General features: G+C 40.8%; 1 protein-coding gene across 2 annotated transcripts in view; it reads left to right on the top strand.

The window, feature by feature from the left end:
* The window catches only part of DCLRE1C (DNA cross-link repair 1C), a 403,712-nt gene that overhangs the window by 233,055 nt on the left and 148,234 nt on the right, over window positions 1-22,423 (top strand). For both annotated transcript variants that reach the window (XM_078674195.1, XM_078674196.1), the window contains exon 9: window positions 7,582-7,683. In XM_078674195.1, coding sequence (XP_078530321.1) covers window positions 7,582-7,683 — 102 coding nt within the window. The remainder of the gene's footprint in view (window positions 1-7,581; window positions 7,684-22,423) is intronic.

The raw sequence follows: 22,423 nt of genomic DNA on the forward strand, positions 1-22,423 counted from the left end.
AATAAAACACAACAAAGCATAGCATAGCATAACAAAGCATAGCAGAGCAAAACATAGCATAGCATAACAAAGCATAGCATTGCATAACAAAACATAGCATAGCATAACATAGCATAGCATAGCAAAACATAGCATAGCATAACAAAACATAGCATAGAATAACAAAACAGCATAGCATAGCATAACAAAACAAAACATAGGATAGCAAAACAAAACATAGCATAGCATACAGCATCACTCAGCACCAACACAGCATCACTCTGTGGCACCACAACATCACTGAGCTCCACCACAGCATCAATCTGTTCAACCATTCAACAACAACTGGTTCAAATATGTTATCTCAATGTTTCAAGCTTTATTACAAATGTAACAAAAAGATGTTAATATTTGACATATGTTCTTGGATTTTCGTCACAATAAAATACACTGAACATAATCTTCACAAATGTTATTTACAAAAGTTTAAGCTATTGCCATTATAAATTACAATGACTTTTATTTAAGTATTAATTATTAAAAAAATTAAAAGCCATCGTTATTTGTAATATCAATACATCTAAGTCACGTAAATACAAAACATGTTGCATTACAAATTCTATAGGTGTCACATTTGCGAAAGTTATAACTATTGGCATTGTAAATGACAAAGCTAATAATTTAGCTATTTTCAAAAACAACACATAAATAAAAAAATTGTCATTTACAAGACCAATAGCTCAAACTTTCCTAATGCGAGACCTATTGCATTGCCCTAACTCACACTCACCCTCACTCACCCTCACCCTGACTCACCCTCACTCACCCTCACTCTCACTCACCCTCACTCACCCTCACTCTCACTCACCCTCAACCCCTCACTCACCCTCACTCACTCACCCTCACTCACCCTCACCCACCCTCACCCACCCTCACCCTCACTCACCCTCACTCTCACTCACCCTCACTCACCCTCACCCTCAACCCCTCACCCTCACACAGTGCAATAGGTCTCGGAGCATTTGAGTTAGAGCTTTTAGATTTGTTTATGGCTTTTTTTCTTTGTAATTCTTTAGCATTGCCTACAGGAAACAAAAATGCTAAAGATTTAAAAAAAAAACCCATAAACAATTCTAAAAGCACTATCTCTAATGCTGCGAGACCTATTGCATTTCCAATGCTTGTTCCCTGAGCCGGTAGCAGAGCTCCCCAAAGTTGCTGCCTCCATCTTCCGCTCCTCGCCACGCGGACACGCCCCCAGTACCTCGCATTGTTGTGGTTGTATGTACTTAGGCTGTTGAGCCAAATATTTGTAGAAAATAAAGCATAATCTGTTGCCTCTGGTTTTGACATATAATATTTCTCTTCTAAATATTTTTTTTTTTTTTTTTTTTTTTTATAAAAACCTTTATTTGAGCAAGCAGAAATGTACAAGGATGGGCCTACAACCACACGGGCCAGCCGCTAAAAAGGAGCAGACACATATCACATAAGCCCGCAGAGGTAACCGTCAATCAACAATGCAATACTCCACATTATATACAGGACCAAAACAGGTTTTATATATATGAAAGAACAAACATACAAAAAGGCGAGAGTGTATCACTGAAGGTCAGCCCAAGGGACGCAAGGGGGGGACAGCAGCGGAGGTGCAGTAGTAATATCCTAAGCACTAAGGAGTATGGAGTGGGGGGGGGGAGGGGGGCAGAGATCAGGAAGAAGAAGGGGGGAAGAGCCGGAGACACCAGCTCAGTCCCTATATGAAGATTCCGGGAACGCTAGCCTAAGGAGATAGGGTAATCTCGATAGTGTCCACAAGGGGAGGAGTACAAATGTCGCCACGGTATTCGTTCCATTGACCCCACACCTTCACCCATGCCCTGGGTCTACCCCTGGCCACATAGACAGTTTTCTCACGGAACATGGACCAATCCATATTATCCTCCCATTGCGAGAGGGCAGGGGGCCTGGAGGCCCCCCAGAGTTGCGCAATATCTCGCTTCGCAATCATATAGCCCAGGGTGGCCCATCTAGTCTGTGCCACCGAATAGTCCGTGGGCTCCCAAACATTCAAAAGACAGCGACGAGGTTCCGGTCGCAAGGATATCCCCGTCACCACAGTCATCAGATCAAGCACGGCCACCCAATAAGCAGCCACCATCGGGCACTCCCAAAGAATATGCAGGAAAGTAGCACGCAAACCACATCCACGCTTACACAGTCCATCGGAGGAAAAGCCCATCACCATCAGTCGCGGTCCCGTCACGTACACCCGATGAAGGATCTTCAATTGGACCAGACGGAGTCGAGCCGGTATAGCCACCTCCTTCGGAGAGGAGAGGGCCGATTGCCAATCCTCATCATCAAGTTCCAACCCATCTCCCATCCACTGTTCCCGAAGTCGGGCCAATAAGTCAGTCCGATTGTTAATCAACTTTTTATAGACCAGGGAGATAGTGCTATCAGGAAGATGTTCGTCAAGGATACGGTCTTCAAGTGGGGAAGAGTCAGGCGGAATCTCACCAGGAGCAAACACCGAAACCAAAGCGTGCCTGATCTGTAAATAACGAAAGAATTCCCGACTACTCAGGCCGTAGTCAGCCTGGAGGGCCTGAAACGGGCGCACAGAACCCTTAGAATATACATCCCCCACTTTAGAGATCCCAATCAAGTCCCAACGGTCAAAACCCTTGGAAGACCAAAGACCGCCCAGACGTTCTGAAGCATAAAGCGGCGTCGCCAACGTCAAGCGATCCTCCCAGCCCAGGCTCACATTCGCAGCACGCCACACTGTCAAAGCAGTCAAAGTAGGTCCCACAAGATGGCGCCCAGCGGAGCGAGAATAGAGTACTCTATTAAAGTCACCTCCCGGAAGCTGAAGTTTATCCATCTCAAACGCCGGATTACGACCCGGAGAGAACATAGCGTGATTAATAGCGGACAGATGGGAAGCCCAGTAGTATCTCTTAATATCGGGGAGCGCCATGCCCCCATCGTACCACGGGATGGAAAGTTTCGCGAGAGCAATGCGCGGTCGCCCATCCCAAATAAGTTGCCTCTGAAGGCTCTCAATCTCCCGAAAATAGGTCTTGGGGATAGGATCATAATAATTCTGGAGAGCGTAGAGAAACCGCGGTAGTGACATCATCTTAAACAGGGCCGCCCGACCCAGTGGAGACAGGGGAAGTTTGCGCCAGCGGGCAACGTCCAAACGGAGCCTAAGCAACGGGGGAAGGAGATTACGATCAAAACGAAGGGACGGATCCAAGGTAACGAAAACCCCCAAGTATTTGAAACCATCCCGGACCACCTGAAGAGGAAGTCTACTCGGCAACGGAGGCAAGATACCAGATAAAACGTATACACAGGATTTAGACCAGTTGATGACGAGGCCTGAGTTAGCGCCAAAGGACGCAAGAACGTCAAATAAAACAGATAAAGACTTGCGAGGAGAAGTAAGATACAAGAGGATGTCGTCCGCATAAAGCGAGACGCGGTCTTCGAAGTCCGGGGCCCAACGAATACCTTTAAGGGACGGTTCCCAACGGAGCCAGGCCGCCAACGGTTCAAGAGCGAGCGCGAACAACAGAGGGGACAAGGGGCAACCCTGACGGGTACCCCTGCCCAAGGAGAAGGGGGCCGACACTCTACCGTTCACTACAACTTGCGCCAGAGGTTCCGCGTACAACAGCCTAACCCAGCTAATAAACTCGCACCCGAATCCAAATTTCTCAAGTGTCGCCCATAAATAGGGCCACTCCACAGTATCAAAGGCCATGGAGGCATCCAGGGACGCCAAAATGGCCGGTTCAGTCAAAAGCCCCGCCCTCGCCAGCGCGCCGTGGAGGCGACGTAAATTCAGAGCAGTGTTGCGATGCGGGATAAAGCCAGATTGATCCGGATGGACCAACTCCCCAAGAACCGAAAGGAGACGGGGCGCCAAAAGTTTAGCCAACACCTTAGGTTCAACATTTAATAGGGATATGGGCCTATACGAGGAACAGAGGTCACGCGGTTTACCCTCTTTGGGAATGACGACGATTGTCGCCAGACGCTGATCATAAGGAAGTATGTTCCGCTCACGAGATTCTAGAAACATGGCGCGGAGATACGGCGCCACCTTATCGGGGCGTAATTTGTACAACTCAATAGGCAAACCGTTCGGGCCCAATGCTTTGCCCGAACGGAGCGATCGAACTGCATTGGCTATCTCATCATTCGTAAAAGGGGAGTCCAAAGCAATACGGTCCAAGTCGGTGACACAGGGCAAAGTGATATCACGCAGAAGAAGGCGGGAGTCGGCAACATCCCTCACAGACACGGGAGCATATACCACACGAAAATATTCCGCAAAACGATCAACAATGGCGGTCGGATCAATCACATTCTCACCACTCGCAGACTGAATCACGGGCACCACACGATTAACTCTTTCTTTCTTGTCCAACCACGCTAGGAGTTTGCCCGCCTTGTCACCCACATCGTACAATCTGCCCTGCTGCTCACGAAACATCACCTTTGCAGCGTCAGTGACCAGAGATTTATATGCAAACTGTTTTAGACCCAGGGCATGGAGTTTCTCAGGCGTGACACCAGATTCCAACTCGTCCTCCAAAGCAGAGATCTCCCCCTCAAGGTCCACCACCTCCTTCCTCCCTGCCCTCTTAGCTTCAACAATCAAGGAAAGGGCCTGTCCACGAATCACAGTTTTAAAAGCTTCCCACAGGGACACAGCCGAAGAGACCGACCCCTCATTTTCCAGGAAATATGCATCCATGGACTTGAGCAAGAGGGTACGAGTCTCAGGGGAGGAAAGATACCAAGGGTTAATGGGAGCCACTCGGCCCGCCGCCACTACCCCAACCTCGAAACGAAGCCAGAGCGGCGAGTGATCAGAAATACCCCTCGGCAAATGTAAAATCTCGCGAACCGCCGATGATTGGGCTGCGGGCATCAGGAAATAATCCAGCCGGGACAGACTGCCATGGGCCCCAGAATGGAAGGTGTATTGGAGCTGAGTAGGATGCAACAGTCGCCAGCAGTCCACAAGGCCAAAGGTATCTAAAAACCCACCCAACCACTGCTGAGCCTGCGGGGTATCTCTAGGGGGATGGCGATCGTGAAGGCCGGAAAGCACCGAATTAAAATCACCGGCAAGAAAGAGAGTGCTATCAGGGAGATCTAACAAAACACGGCCCAAGTCAGTAAAAGTAGAGGCATGCAAACCCGGGGGAACATAAACATTGAAGAGAGATAGGGTGCGGCCTTCATATCTACCCACCAGGACAGTATATCTCCCACGGTCATCATGAATCACCTCATCGATAGCCAGGGGGAGGGAGGTTCGAACAAGAATACCCACACCCCTAGATCCGGAGGTAAACCCCGAGTGCGCCACAAGGCGGTAGCCCCATCTATTCATTGCATAACAAACATTACCAATCAAATGGGTTTCTTGCATGAAAACAATGTCCGGTGACAAACGTCGTATACACTTTAGGACCACACTGCGCTTAATACGATCTCCCAGGCCATTAACGTTCCAGGAAAGAAATTTCAACCCTCTACCCCCCATCCCAACCGCCCGAGCCAAGACCCCTCGTCCATGAGCTAGACATCAGAAACAGCAGCAAACACAGGAGCAACTCGCCTTGAAAACAACACACAGAAAAGAAAAAACTTCCCAACCCCCCTCCCCCAAACTGAAGAGAAACACCCCCCACCCTGCACCCCTGCAAAAAGCTAAAGAGCCACCCCAACCTGCAGTGTGCCTGTCGCCCAAGAACCCCTATTCTACACAAAGACCCCGGAGGAGGAAAGGTCTCCGTTCCATCCACCCCCCGACCTCAGCAAGAACAAAAATAACAAACGAAAGACAGAATGATCACAATGTAGAGGGACGCCGGCCAACACTCCTGAGAATGTATTCAAAATAAGACATAAGAGCCGAACAGTTAGATCTCCACACCACCTTCGGCACCGCCAGGGTGAGCGGCGGAGTCTGTCTCAGGAGGACGGTCAGGCAATGAGTCCAGCCAGTCATTAACAGCATCTGGCCGATCAAAGAAAAGGGTACGTTCATTGTATTCAACCCGGAGTCTAGTGGGAAAGAGCATGGCGTAACGTAGGCCCCGATCCCGGAGACGTTTCTTGGCACCACGAAACTCCATACGTTGTCTCTGAACCTGTTGGGAAAAGTCCGGGTAAAAGTTCACCGTAGCATTCTCAAAGGCCACCGGGCCCTTCACCCGCGAGGCCTGCAGGATAGCGTCCCGGTCTCTATAATGAAAAAGCTTCGCTACAATGGGTCTCGGCGGGGCTCCCGGCTTGACTTTGCCCCCTGGAACACGATGAGCACGTTCCACCGTGAAAAATTTTGTGAGACCAGAAGGGGCCAAATGGTTCAAGACCAGATCCTCAACCAGGAGATCCACCGAGTGGGGTTCAGGGTTTTCCGGTACACCAACCAGGCGAACATTGCAGCGACGCGCCCTATTTTCAAAGTCCTCCAGGCGACGGGTCATGAAGTCGTTCCCCCGACGGAGATTTCCAATCTCTGTTTGGAGCTCCGAGACGTCATTCGTAAGGCTAGAGGATTTAATATCCAGTGATTGTACCCTCTCATTCGTCTTGCCGAGATCAGCACGAATCAGATTCACCTCAATAGCCACGGTGTCAAGTTTGTGGGCCAAGGCCTCGTACTGTAGGCCGATGGATTCCCTCACACCCGAGATGGCGCCCATGATATCCTGTAGGGAGGGCTCCGCCGACTCTTCCAAAATTCGTTCGGACGCTATACTAGAACCAGGCAGGGCAGCTCCGGGGGACCCCTTAGAATGGGTATAACGGTCCATGACATTTGATTGAACTGGAGCTCCGCGCAGAGGTGTTTTCGTCTTGCGCGTCTCTCTGTCCCCTCTGCCCGCCATTTTGAAGATGCGTCGCAGGACAAGCCACCAGGTTCGACGGGCCCGACACCCAAAGTACAGGATCAAAAGTTCATAAAAAGGGGGCACAACTCGGGTAGAGGTCGCCAAGCCAGCAAATAGGTCACATGAAAGCCCAACAGCCGATCTGCCTCCAAGTCTCAGTCGCAACACGACATCCACATCCGTGGCCCAAGTCGGAACGGAATCGAAACCGAAACTTAGGAAGGGGGGACCCACAAGGCCAGATCTCCTGCCGTTGTTGTTCAATTGCAGGACGGCTACAGTACCGCACCCCGTCCCGGGCGCACCTCAAGGGCGGAGCCCAAAAGTTCAGAGCACCATATCTCAGGAATACGAGATCCAAATCGATTTCTGAAAAGTGCCAGGGTAATCAGCCAAACGTCCCCTACACGAATTCTTGCAAGAAATCAGGATTCAGCCAGGATAAAATGTCGGGAGCGGCGAGGGTCCGGAGAGCGCTGTGCTCAAGCGGCCATCTCGGATGCCCGCCAAGCTCCTCCCCTCTCTTCTAAATATTTGACTGTCCATGAATATTTGAATGTATGAACGTTTTGTATCAATCTGCAGCCTTTTGAATGCACAAATTAATGATTGACAAGATTATTTTCATTTGTGTTGCCTGATTATTTTCATTTGTGTTGCCTTTCTCTAGGTACATGTCAATAAACTAGACATGTTTAAAAACATGCCTGAAATCCTCTACCATGTAACTACAAATAGATACAGTCAGATTCATGCATGCCGCCATCCAAGGGTATGTACTATCTTCAGAAAATGATTTTTCATTTAACGAGAGGTTTTTAAAACAGTGATATTTGCACTTTCCAGACTTGGCTCTTAAAGTGTGCATACTATGCAGACATTTAATCTAAATGGGTTGAGTAAGGCCAATAGTATAGAACCTTTATCAATTTTATATTGCATTACTGTTGTAGGCAACCCCGCAGAAAGGTACAGTTTCACAAAATCCCACGGCTGATTTAACAACCTACACTATTAACTTCAGATTATTCAGCTTGTAGCCAGCTAAATAAAACCAGAGCTAATTGGGAAGGAAACACTTGTGGCAGTACCCTATCGGAAGAATGTTACTGGTAATCTGTTACTGATTTTTCATGTTATGTTTACTTTGACTACTTTTCTTATGCTTCTGAATACGTAGAGAGAACTATTTAATTGGATAACTTTCAACTGTGAAGCAGATTTATTAAAGAGTACTGTCAAATGCCATTATGTTATGGACACAACTAGAAACTTTGTGACTGCACTAATCCTCCTTTAATTGTTCCCCAGTTGGCTGAAACCGGGCCATGTACTAATTAGAGTTCTTTAAACTTCTATCTAGCTCAACCTAATTCTATCTTAATGTACTATCTTTTTTAGTGAAACTCATAACCAAACTTAGATCAATGTTTCTGTGTTGCTCTTTCAAACAACTCTTGGACTTAAACGCTGCCTAATACCCTTGATAGCTATGCAAGAGGTAATGTCCCAATTAAAACTATTTGGAAAGTAAAATTTTGAGCGATCTTTCCATACTATCAGCTGGAGTATATGTTGGATGGGCTTGCCTGGACACAACTCAACTAGGTCAGGCCTATATCTGATATAAAAATTCCCTGGCAAGAGTGTGAACTGGTCTCGGTGAGGTTTAAGTTGGAGCGAGGAACACGGCAAGGATGTCCCCAACACCTCTAGCTAGTTTCCGCCTTGGAGCTGCTGGTGTGAGGGCTGCGCAGTGTATTGCAATAATGGAGTATTCATGTGGGGGAGACCACTCATATGGTGTCCCTGTATGCAGATGATGCTTACGTCTACATACGTCAGCTTATCTATTTGATCTCAATTCTATTACATGTGTTTGAGGAATTCAGGGGTTTGTCGTTTCTGAGCATTAACCGGAAAAAATAAAAAATATTTCCAATGTTTTGAATGAAGGGACTGGATGTTTGAATGAAGGGACTGGAGGTCCAGCGACTTTCGGTGGTGTGGCTAGACTGGGCTTCCCAAATCTTTCTGCTGACGCCAACCTAATACATTTTGTTTCGTTAGATAGACATGTCCATATACTATCTTTCCTTCAAAACAAATCACCATCCACTTAAGTTCCAAGATGTCAATGGTTTTGCCTCCATACCCCACAGCCTTGATGTCAGGAACATCCCACGATTTCCATATTGCTCATGTCATCCCAAACTTTGAGATACATTTCTTTCGACAGTAGTGTGTATCAACTACCTGAATCAACTAACATCCTGACATCATTCAAGTCTAAAGTAAAAATACAATTGGGCTTTTCCAATTTGTCAGTACTCTGTGGTAATGTCATTTTCCATTGCTCCACTGTAATTCACCTCTTCAGGACTACTAATGTCATCCACACATAGAAACAATTCATGCACATTCTCACAACTGTCATCTACTTCTTGTACATATTGTGTCTTTGTCCTGCACGCTTTTGCAAGGTGACCTCTCTTGTCACATGCCCTACAAATGGTGTTTCCACCCATACAAATAGTACTAGAAGCTATATGACCCGGGGCTCCACAGTGATAACATTTCACAATACGTGATATATTTGTTGCTGGTACAGCATTAGTGCTACAAGGAATTTCATTCATTTTGTTAGAAGGTCTAAACTGTGATTGCTTGGTTTGAAATTTCATGGCAGGTCGCATGGTCTTAGTTTCATCAATACATGCATGTATATCAGATCCTTTGATATAGAATCCTTTAACACCAATGAATTATTACACTTATCCATTTCCTTTATCCATAAGTCAGTGGTTTATAAACCTTTGGCAATCTGTATTGCTTCTTCCAATGTAGGATACTTGATGAGTAATTTTTTACGTACCCTCTTATTATTTGTGCATCTTACAATCTGGTCACGAATAAAAGAATCACCCAAATTCTCAAAGCGACAAGTTAAAGACACCCCTTTAAGTGCAGCAACATATTTGCAATGTCCTCATCTGCTTTTTGTGTCCTACAGAAAAACTTATGCCTCACAAGCACAACGTTCACTTTGGTAACAAATCTCACTTCTAACATCTGCTTGGTCATATTGTAGACGTTACTAGGTTGACCATCACCTACACCAAGAGAAATTTCAGGAAGATTTTCATATAGTCGTCTCCCTTTAACATCTAAATGGTGTAGTAAAATGTCTTGTTTACGTACTGGACCATACTTATCAGCTCCAGTTGCTAGCACATATGTTAAAAATTACTTTTTCCATTCTTTCCAGGGAATGACAGGATGTCCAGTAGTAGATAAGAAAGCAGGAGGAGCAGCTAGATCCTTTTCAGCCATCACAAATTGTTAACCTGTCTAAAGACAATTAATTATGCAAAAATACTTTACAATTGTAATTTAGTATAAATTGTCCCCAAACGCTGTCCATATAAATTGAATATAACTTGTGCTCCTCTACCTGCAAAGGAACAATGTTAGTGTACAAAACAAACTAACATAAAAAATTAAAACAAAAACCTTGTGAGATGAACAATCAGCTCCACTTATTTTCGTGATGAAATTTCGTGATCAGCGTGATGGAATTTCCAATGAAAAAGTTGATCGAAGACCACAAACGATTTTGTGATTACAATCGTCGTGAATCTCATACGCAAAAGGAAGGCCTTCCCAATCTCTAGAATGGCCGCTGAAGCGCGTCTTTCACGTTATTCACGTTGCAAGTCTTGAATATTTCCTAGCAACACTTCCTCCTCAGTTCTCGCCGTAAAAGGTCTTGTTACACTAGTAACAATCGAGAAAACAATAACTTCCAAGCTAAAACATCCGTTAATATGGGGAATCAAGGCAGTCCAGTTAATAGTAGAAACCAAAGCTTTGTCAATACACCGGCAATTATTCACATCAAAGCCATTTAAACGGCAATTATTAATAATAAAGTCATCTCAATACACCAGGATCTTCATTCATTAATATGGGGAATCAAGGCAATTGTAGTAACTGAAGGGCAGTTATTCGCATTAAAGCTAAGGCGCATTAAAGCATCTCAAGCTTCTTTTGCTATCCAAACCGGGTACTGATACTCGCAATGAGGAAATGAGGCTTCCTTTTAAGGATGTATCCTGAGATGGAGGTACAAGTTCCTTGTCTGCCCCCGGCGCAGGATAGGTTCTCCTCATCACCGATGTAAAGATCTTCTCTACACAGAAAATGAAGAAAGTATTTTTTTGTAGAAGAAGAATAACAGGTACCTCCAGCTTCCTCCTCTGGCTTCACAGCTTTCAGTCAGCTACTTCAAACAATAACATTCGCCCATGGCAACAGGCCTACATTCCATATGTATGAAAACTCCACACATCCTCAGTGTTATCAGCGCCGACGGACCCAGGGGGTAACATGCTTGTTCTACACCGTCCCCGCCGAAGGTAGATGCAGAGGTCCCTGTGTCCCTCCAAGCCCGCTACCTACTATGTCTAGATGGACTAAGAATGCATCGACACTGTTTCACCCTAAAAACGATGTCCAATAGAAAAAAATGCCATACCTCTAACATCATGTGTGTTTGCTCATGGATAAGCACGATTTAGGCTATCGATGGGGGGACAACTTTAAGGGCAGTGTTTCTGGGTGCTCTCTCTGTTCTACTTTTTTGCATCGTCTAATATTGGAGAATCACACTAAAAGGTTAAGCAATATTTTTCATGTGTGGAAATTCCGCCCTTCCTGACCCTGCCCACTAGTGGTGGCAAATTGTGCAAGACCGTGTATGAAGTGGGCGGGATTTGAGGTGCTCGGTGTGCCCATACTTTTTTAATTTAACAAACAGTTCCCCTTCTTTCTCTGAAAAAACAACCTCCACGACACGCGAAATTGGGAGAGGTGAAGTGCTTCAACTGAAATGGGGGGTCTCCTGTGCAGTGAAGCCAAAGGAGAGGCAGAGAGCTAAACAAGCCCCCTTGACAGGGTACCTGTGATCCAGCGGCCTATAGAAAATATGTCATAAATTACGCTATCCAACTCTACAACTTATACTAATAATCACTAATTAAACACAAAGGCCCATTAATCAAACATGACATATTATGACCAACTGAACAAAGTGGCCTAATTAACCTATTCACAAATTATATACATTTATATACAACCGCGGTAAATGGATATCATCATTTCAATAAACCTAATTATTTATTAAGCCACTTATGACGATAGTATCTAGCTAATGGTAACCTGAACCCATGAAAAGTCAAGACCAGCTTGTTTTCAAAAGTAAGATTTTATTATCTATTTATTATAATTTGTAAATGTAATTTTTATTAAAGCATTTTTATTAGAATCATTGCAATGTAAAAACATTATAAGTTTCAAAATTATATTATTGCAAAGGTATTTATTAATTTGGCATTTTCCAAAAGCTAAGTTCCTAACTATGCTAAATAAATGAAAATAAAGTAAAGTTTTTGAGGGCTCTTACGTGCTCCAAGTAAAGTCCGTCAGCACGACATCCTCATCTAAAAGTCAGCAAAAGCAGCAGCAAGCATAACCCTTCCACGGGGAATGGGTTTTTATACCTTACTAAGCTAACTAATCTAAGTAAAAGTAATTCTTTTCCGCAAAAGTCAGAGTCCCATTGGTTCAAAAGTGACAAGTGACATGTCACCTCATTTTCAAAACATCAGTTCCGTGACTTTCTTAGAGTCCATTGTCTCTAGCATTCGAGCTCCGAGGCTTCCTCAGATTGCAACATTTTCTTGCATAAAATTTTACATCACATCATTTCACTTCCTCGGATGCAAAGTTATCAAATGTTCCTCCTGCCGGTTCCTGGCCTTGGCCTTGTCCGAGTAGGAGACTGCTAGAAACACACCACGCTTTCCAAATGTTGCCACCGAAAGGAAATCTTTCCTTGAAAGGACTCTCTCTTGCTCCGTGCAGAAATTATTTGCAAACTCGAGTAAACTAGGCCCAAAGCTGTCAATTTAACGTCCACTATTATATAAACAAACACAAAAGAATAATTAATGTAAGAAATATTATTTGTTCTGTTGCCACCCAGCATTTACTAATGATTAACCCATTAGTCTAACTTATCTAGCCAAAGCAAACAATTAAAGCAGCGTTATATCTACCAGTCTTCTTTAAATCCATTGAAATTCTTTATGCACCTATAGAAAATAGAGTGACGCCACATAGACAAGGGAAGCAAAACAAGCACATGCATATGTTTAAAAACAGCTGCAATTAGTTATAACATGACAAGAGGACAAAATTAATTTATTAATTTGCACGAACACAAGATGCAACAAAAAAAATGCACGTATATGAGCACATATGTTAATTTCCCGCGTGTAATGTAATTTTAATCTAGGTTGAATTAATACAAACACAGCACCAAACGTTAATAAAGTTATTTTCCATTATGGAAGTATGACTTCACGAGTTGAAATAAAATTATTTCCAAAACTCGCTCCATCAACTCCCTCATCTGGTGATTAACAAATCACCACACCACACCCAAAATTTAGTAAAAATGTAACTAACCGAAAATGGTTCGAATTCATTTGTATTAGTATTTTCTAAAAATTTGTCTCTGCAAAATCTTTGCAACTAACATATTGAGCCCTACGTAACTCTTGTAACTCAATTTCCTTCTCTTGTTCCTTTTTGATCTTATAAATTCGTTTCTTTTCTTTCATGTGTTTCTTTCTCTTGTGTAACATGCAACTAATTTTTGTCAAAACTACTATAAATATTATTACAAATAAAGGTGTTAAAATCTTGCCAAGAACTGAACCACCAATCTCTTGAAACCAAGTTTTAATAGCCTGGAATCTCTTTGCAAGTCGCTCTGAAAATTCATCTTCTTCTAAAGGAACTATTTCTGAATGCATTTCTGTAATGTTTTTGATATACATCTCAATATTCTTACTTTCATCAGGGATGTAAGTGCCAACAGTGCTGAACATGTAAAATACCACAGACTCCTCCCTCTTTTGCCAGGAGTATGTCTAATGCAAGGCGATCTTGCATCACCATAGATCTAATTGCAATGACCTCAACATTTACTAATTGGAAACCATCTGCTGTGTCAGTTGACAATCTGTCAACAATTGTGGATAATTTTCTGATCCTTCCTGCATTCAAGGTTATACCTACTAAAGGTATTACTGCTTCAAAAATATCTCCCAAATTTCTGTAAAACTTTGTCTTTTATATCTATTTATGTGATTATTAATTTTAAACACTCCTTCTTCATTTCTGTCAACATGAAATATCTTTGGAAAAACAAGCCCCACAAAACATGTCCCATACCAATGATCTGGAAGGTTATAATAAGCCTTATCACCACAAATAAAATAAATCCCAGGAAAAATTGGATCTTTGCCACCTTTGAATCCCCAACCTCCCATGATTTGATAAGTGTCCTCACAATTACTAGCACCTACAAAATAATTATCAAAAAGTGTATTATCCCTTCTAATGCAAAGCTTACCACTAATTGGTTTGTCTATGTGTATTGCAACATCATCAAAAGTCTTGCCATTAAGTTTCTCATCCTCTTTTTGCCAGAATTTAGATTTAGTCTGTTTGACTATTTCATTTCTCTTATAAATTGCTCTCCTCTCCTCGACAAGATTCAGGAAAGACTTTTCTTCCGCTCTTAATTTGCAGGTTAAATTATTCTTGTAAGCATACTCATAAGTAAGTTCGTTAGTGACTAAAAAGAATTCCCTCATCTGTTTAGCTCTTTTATGTTTATTCAAAGCACTCAATTTTTAAATTCGCAAAAATCTCATCAAAGTTTGAATAATAATATTCTAGGCGACCAGTTTGATAAAATAAGCTAGCTAACACACTACAAGTTATCCCATATGTGAGAGGAAGCATATTGTATGTTACTCCCTCAGAAACAGAAGCAGGTAATTTTACACAGACGTAACAATCTTTAACATTCATTACTTTAACATATTCTCCTAAAAGCCTTGAGAATTAATTGCTTGAAAGATTTATCCTGATGAATTTCAGGTTTGTGATCAATTACTTTGTTAGCTATATCCGTTGCACTATGTTTGTTTTGACTAACTGAAGCTTTGCTTGTCATGTTAGCTTTATATAAATCTTTACTAATTTCAAAAGGAATGACAACAGTCAATACTAACCAGAGCAGAATTAAAATGAGCACACACACCAGAGTCATCTTGCAACATTTCTTGAAAATGGAACACCTTGAAGTACTCCTCTCCATAACATAAGGCATTTTTGAAAAATCTTATCTCAAAAAGGTAATAAAAAGAAAACAAAATTTTAAAATTATCTAAAATTCAGACTAAATATATACCCCCCTTTTTAAAATCTTTTTTAAATTTTTTTTTTTATAATCCTCTAACAACTTTTCTTCGACCTAATGTCACAAGTTAATTTCCAACTAAACAATTTTTCTTCGACCTTGTGTCACCTAACACAATTTCTTCAGCCTTTTGCCAAAACAAAACCAAAAAATTATTTATATTAGTACTTCAATCATTGTCACTAATTTCTTCAATTTCTTCCTGACTACTGCTGTTAATTTCAATAACAGGAGGAATAATCAGATAAGTCCACTCAGGAGATTTATATTTCTGATTAGGTCTCAAAATTCTCTTTGTTTTTCTAGTCACTTCTTCTATTTTCCTCCCTTTTTCAACTTTCTTTTCAGGTTCTTTTTGACTAGTGATTTCATTCACCTGCTCCTTAGACTTTTTAATTAACCTGACTCTCAATCCTCCATTTTCAATTGGCCATGATTCTCCTTTTCTCAAGATATTTCTTTTCGGTTCTGTTATATTTGTTTCAGTCTTCCAAGATCTTTTTCTCACTTTTCCTTCTTGATCATCAACATCACTTTCACCAGAATCACTATCAGAAATTTCTATTCTTGACTCAGGAACTTTTCTAATCGGCAGTCTCACTCTGTTAGGAACTATACTCTGTCTTCCATCACTGGTACTCGGTAATTTGACTTCCTCCTCCTCTTCAATTACCTTCAGCTTCCCAGTTTCTGGTTTCTTGTTCCACCTTCCAGAGCTTATTTTCTGCTTTTCGATACTCTCCTGGTCAGAAATTTCAATTGATTCAGCTTCTCTGTCTTCAAATTTTTCAATAGTCTCTACTCCATCCACTTTCTTGACAGACTCTTCTGCTGTATTTCTTTTCAACAGTTCTTCATCACTTTCAGAGTCTATTTCAATGATTTCCAAATCTTTTCTATTCAAGTCTTTATTCACTTGCAGATTTTCCAGATGTCGACCTCTCTGTCGATCTTCAGAATCTGGATTTCTTTCACCTTCTACTTCAGAATCAGAATCATCTGTAGAATCACTCTCTTCATCAGAGTTTTCAGGAGTAGGAATTGGAATCGTGTGGCTTGGATGTATCCACCTTTTCAATCCTTTACACTTTACTGCATTCGTTGTTACTAGAATTATTTGTCTAGCTTTTTGCCACCTTGGAACTGGACAATTTCTTCTTCGATGTACTTTAGTTCTAACCCAATCTCCAGGTCTCAGATCATGTGTCTGTACTTTTTCATCTGATTGTACTTCAGTTCCCACCTGATTAGACACAGAAGTAACTACGTCAGATAGTCTCTTGCAATATTCCAAAATAGCACTGTCATTAATGCTCAACAATTTCCCTACTGGTACAAAAGCTTGTCTCATGACTCTGCCCATAAGAATTTCATGAGGACTCAGACCTGTCTTTTTATCAGGTATGCTTCTTAGTGACATTAAAACAAGTGGAAGAGCATCTGTCCACTTCATACCTGTATCAAGACACATTTTTCCAATCCTGTTTTTGATCGTTCCATTAATCTGCTCAACTACTCCAGATGCCTCTGGTCTGTATGCACAGTGTATTTTCTGCTCAATATGCAAAGCTTCACAAATCAGTTTCAGAAGTTTATTATCAAAATGTCCTCCTCCATCACTCTCAATAGTGACAGGGAAACCGTATCTTGGGATAATTTCTCGAAGAAGCAATTTTGCCACTGTAATCGAATCACAATGACGTGTTGGAAATGCTTCCACCCATCTTGAAAACAAACACACAATCACCAAAACATATTTTAAACAATTATGTAAAGGCATTTCAATGAAATCCATTTGTAATCTGGTAAAAGGACCACCCTCCCGACCTATGATTCCTGTACCTACAACTGATTTTCTGTTTGGGTTCATTTGTTGGCAAGTTAAACACCTCTGACAAAGAGATTCAGCAATTGTTCTGAACTTGGTATTAAACCATGTCTCTTTAAAAAGTCTGATCATAGAATCCCTTCCTATATGACCAGGGCCATGATATAATCTGGCCATATCAGCAATCATACAATTAGGTAAAACTACTCTGCCATCTTTGTAAGTCCAAACTCCGTCTTCATCTCGTGGTCTACATTCTGCCTTTAACCATGTGTTTTTCTCATCATCATCAGCTTCATTTTGTAAATCTCTAATTTCCTGCCATGTCTCAACTACTGTTGTTAGCATTAATGAATTCGAATCACTCTCTTTACTCCTTTCCCGATTATACGCACAACCATTTCTTGCACAATACTAAGCAGTCTCATCTGCATAAGCATTGCCTTTGGTGATAAAATCCTCACCCTTTTTATGAGCTGCGCATTTTACGACAGCAATTTCTTTTGGTATTTGAATGCCATCTATTAATCTTCTAATGAATACTGCATTTTTGATTGGAGATCCTGCTGAAGTTAAATAGCCTCTCTGAGACCAGAGCTGTCCATAATCATGCACAACTCTGTATCCATACTGGCTATCAGTTATTATGGTAACTCTCAAATCTTTTGATATTTCACAAGCACGAATTAAAGCAATCAATTCAGCCACCTGTGCAGAACGAATTCCTTCAAGACATGATGCTTCTTCAACATCTGCAACTGTACAAACTGAATATGCTGCCTTTAAAACACCTCCCTCTGATCTTAAACAGGAGCCATCTACAAAGTAGACAAAATCTGATTCAGGCAAAGGTTCGTCTTTAATATCTTGCCTTGGCTTGGTACAGTATTCCATAACGTCCAAGCATTCATGCTCCACATCAATTTCATCAACAATTTCAGAATCAGGCAATAATGTAGAAGGATTCAAATTTACACATCTTGCAATAGAAACATTATCTGCTCCTAAAATAACTTTCTCATATTTTGTCAATCTGTTACTAGTTAGATGTTGTGTCTTACTCCTTGTCAGGAGTATTTCAACTGAATGGGGAACATAGACTTTTACAGGAAACCCCATTATGATTCCTTCACTTTGCTCTAAACTGACACTAGTTGCTGCAACTGCTTTTAAGCAACCTGGTAAGGCTTTGTCAACAGGATCAAGAACTGCTGAAAAGTATGCAATAGGTTTTCTCAGATTCCCATGTCTTTGAATTAATACAGACAATGCACATCCTTCTCTTTCACTGCAATATAGTTCAAAATCCTTTTCATAATTTGGCATGCCTAGAGCTGGAGCTTCACATAGGCTTCTTTTTAGATTCTCAAAAGCTTCCAACTCAGAATCATTAAGAACAATTGGATCTTTTACATCTGATTTAGTCAATTTCTGTAGTGGTTTCGCAATTACTGAAAATCCACTTATCAATTGTCGACAGTAACCAACCATTCCTAGAAACATTCTAACCTGTCTTTGAGTTCTTGGAGGTTGCATTGCTTGAATCATTTTAATTCTTTCAATTGTCACCTGTCTTATTCCTTTTGCAATTCTATGTTCAAGATATTTCACTTCTTGTTTACAAAACTGCAACTTTGCAGGAGACACTTTATGTCCCTCATCTGCTAGATGATTTAAAAGTACAATTGTGTCTGTCACACAATTTTCTCTCGATTTTGCTGCGATTAGTAGATCGTCAATATAGTTCACTAATGTCGATCTGCCAGGTAGATTTAGATCTTCTAAAGATCTCTTCAACAACTCATTAAAGATAGAAGGACTCTCTGTATACCCTTGAGGAATTCTGCACCATGCGAGGGTCCTATTTTGAAACCTGAAAGCAAAAATTTCCTGACTCTCTGGATGTAAAGGGACAGTAAAGAATGCATTGCAAAGATCAATGACAGTATACCACTCAGCATCATGTGGAATCTGATATAAAATGACTGCTGGATTTGGAACAACAGGACAACATGGAATTACAATTTGATTAATCTTTCTCAGATCTTGAACGATTCTATATGTTCCATTTGATTTTTTAATTCCCATAATCGGTCAATCACTGGAATAACACCCTCTATAGTTTCTGCTTTCATTTTATACTGAGGAATGTTTGGAAATTCTATTCCTTGCTTCAATGCAATTTTAATTGGATCGATATGTTTCATCAAACCCATTTCATTTCCAGTAAAATCCCAAATCTCATTTTTGACTGTCTCTTTTAGTTCTACAGGAAGGTTTTCCTTTTCAAAAGCAGGAAACAATTTTGATCCTTCTGTTTCTACCAACATCATTGTCATTCTATACAAACCATCTTCTTCCATAGTTTGTAACTCTACTCCATCAGGAGAACAATATATTCTGCAATTCATCTTGCACAATATATCTCTCCCTAGTAAATTCACTGGACTGCTATTACAAACTACAAATCTATGTTTGTCTTTAAAATTTCCAATTTCAACTTGCACTGGATCAGTTAAATCAGTTCTAATCTGTTGATTACTAACTCCGACTACTTGGATGGTTTCCCCAGAGAGAGGTAGGTTTTCGATTTCCACTGATCTAACAGTAGAACGGGTAGCACCAGTGTCCACTAGAAAAGTGATGTCTACATCATTAACTTTCCCATTTACAAATGGACCAGACTGGTCAACCTCAAGAGTGGCTCCAATTACACACTCTTCCCCCTCTCTCGGGCACCGTCAGAAGTAATCATCAGAATCACTTCCTTGATTCTCTGTTAATAAAAACTGTCCTGAAGCATTTTGCACAATTTGTCTTTGAGTCCTTATTACCTGATCATCTCCTTCAAATCCCACACCTGGATTATATTTTTGACTTCCCCCAGAATTAGGAAAGGGAGGCTGTGGAATTTGATTCTGCTGTTGAACCAATTGATTTTGTAGCTGTCGCTGAAGACTCAGGTCATTCAGTTTACGTTGCAAACGTAGCTGTTGCTGCAGATCAACATCGTTCTGCATCTGTGGGTTTAACAATGGATTTTTAAAATTTCTGGGTGGGTTTTTACACTCACTCTTCCAGTGTCCAATTTCGCCGCAATTAAAACAAGGCAATTTCTGTTTTAAATCATCCATTTTAGCATTATATCTTTTATTATTATTAAATTTAAATTTTCCTTGACCCTGATTCATATTCTGATTTTGAATAAAATTTCCATTTTTATTTTCAAGACTGGCAATTTGTTGTGCAGCCACTTTTACCTGTGCCCACATTGCTTTCTCCTTTAACTTCTTTTGTTTGACTTCTAACTCATCACTACAGTATTTTGCTTTTCTCAAAATGTCGTCAACCGAGAGTGATTGCCATCCTACAATACTATTTCTAATCATTTCTCCAACTTCAGGTCTAAGACCATAAACAAATCTATAAATAAAATGACTCATATCTTTTTAGTCTAATTTTTCATAACCACTGTATTGTTTGAAAACCAGTAATAACCTTTCATAAAATGAATGAACCGATTCTTTAGGTTCCTGATTAGTTCGATCTATTTTAACCCAGTCTACTTCCTTTGGAGCAATTTTTTGTTTTAACCAATAAATCACCTTTCCGTAAAAATCCATTACTATTGGAGCTGGAGCACCTGTTTCTTTAATTCGCTCCGGTTCCTCTTTTGGCCAACTTATAGCAATTTTACATTCTGTCCAAAGATCTGATGGAACAACTATGTCAAAAAATCCGTCCAGATCAATCCACAGAACTTTTGAAACTTTTATAAACCTGTCTACTTGTCGATACCATTCAACAGGCTTCTCTCTCAGTCTTGGAAAATCATTTGTGAAAAGCAAAATATCCTGTCTCGACCAAGGAACATGAACATAACCTCCACCAGCAATTTCTCTCATTGGAAATTGTTTTGATAATTTCTCTAATTTTTCATCCTCCTTCTTTCTAGTCCACTTCACTCTCCATTTGCTCAATTCACCAAGCTTTTTGATATAAACAATCAAGTCTTTTATGTGCATTATTCTTCCAATTGAATTCAAATTCTCAATGTCCCTTTCTGTAAAGTCTAATCTATAATGCTTTCCAAAATTCTTTTGTCTACTTAAATCAATTTCGAGTTCAGCTGCCAGTTCCTCTAACTGATCATATTTATTTTTCGTTTTCCATTGAATACTCTTGCAGATGAACAGTAGTTCATCATCACGACAAAATTTTAGACTGTCAGAACCAATTGTACCAATTATTAATTCTTCTAAATTTGCTTTTAATTTTGCAACATCAAGTTTTGAATTTGACCCTCTTCTTTCAGAAGATTCAGCATCAGATTCTGCACCCATTGGTGAATTATTAAAAGAACCTTCATTGAAAGTTAAATCAGGCATTTTCGTTTTCTCATGATTAATTTCAGATAAATCAGAATAAAATTTTTCAGCAATCCTTTGAACTTCTGCATTTAAAGGAATCGTTAAACTTGTCTTGTTATTTTCTCTTTGTTCAAAAACAGGCTGAACAGGACCAATAGTTACTGGAACAGTTACAGCTTCCATGCCTTTAGTAATTTGTCGAATTAATTCTTCCTTTGATCGTAAATATTCTGAAGTATTTATAATTTCTTCATGTCTAATTTCTCTCATTAAAATTTTAGGGGCTTCCCTTTCTTTTGGAATTAACGAAAAATGTTTACCCCCAATGTAAACATCAGCATCTTTCCCTGTTTCTGATTTTTCTGGAGTTTCAAAAGATTCGGAATTATTAGGGTACAATTTTGGAGATTCATTAATAGGAGGTGCACTTGGTGTAGTTTCAGTAGAAACCATTGGAGTAGACCATGATCGAGGAGATCTCAAAGGTTCATTTCTTGTTTAGAAGTAAAAATTTCTTCTAAAACTGCATCTTCAGATTCACTTTCTATAACTACATTATTTTTCTTTTCTGATCTCTTTTCACCAGGAGATCCTAAAACCATTTCTCTAATTAAATAGACCATCACACATGTCTCCCTGTCTCCACATTCGCATTCTATCTTCATGTGTCTCTCGCCTATAGCTTGGTATTTTCGAAGGTCTTTTAATACCACTCGCTTCTCTTTGAAGTTGAAACATTTCATCTTCCCACTCAACTAAAGCTTCAAATTGTGTAGGTCTCGGTTTCGGTATAAGAGCATTCATCTTTTCTCTCAAATTTCTTAAAATTTTTATATTAAAAGAACCATCTTCTGGCCAAGTCAAAACACCATCGTCTTTAGTGTAATGCTTCCAGACATCAAACCACAAAACAGTATGATATCCATATACACCTTCCATATACGCTGCAGGTGTTTTGTATTTATGAAGCAATTTA

Source organism: Lissotriton helveticus, chromosome 1_1 (assembly GCF_964261635.1).
Source record: "Lissotriton helveticus chromosome 1_1, aLisHel1.1, whole genome shotgun sequence".
NCBI classification, from domain to species: Eukaryota; Metazoa; Chordata; class Amphibia; order Caudata; family Salamandridae; genus Lissotriton; species Lissotriton helveticus.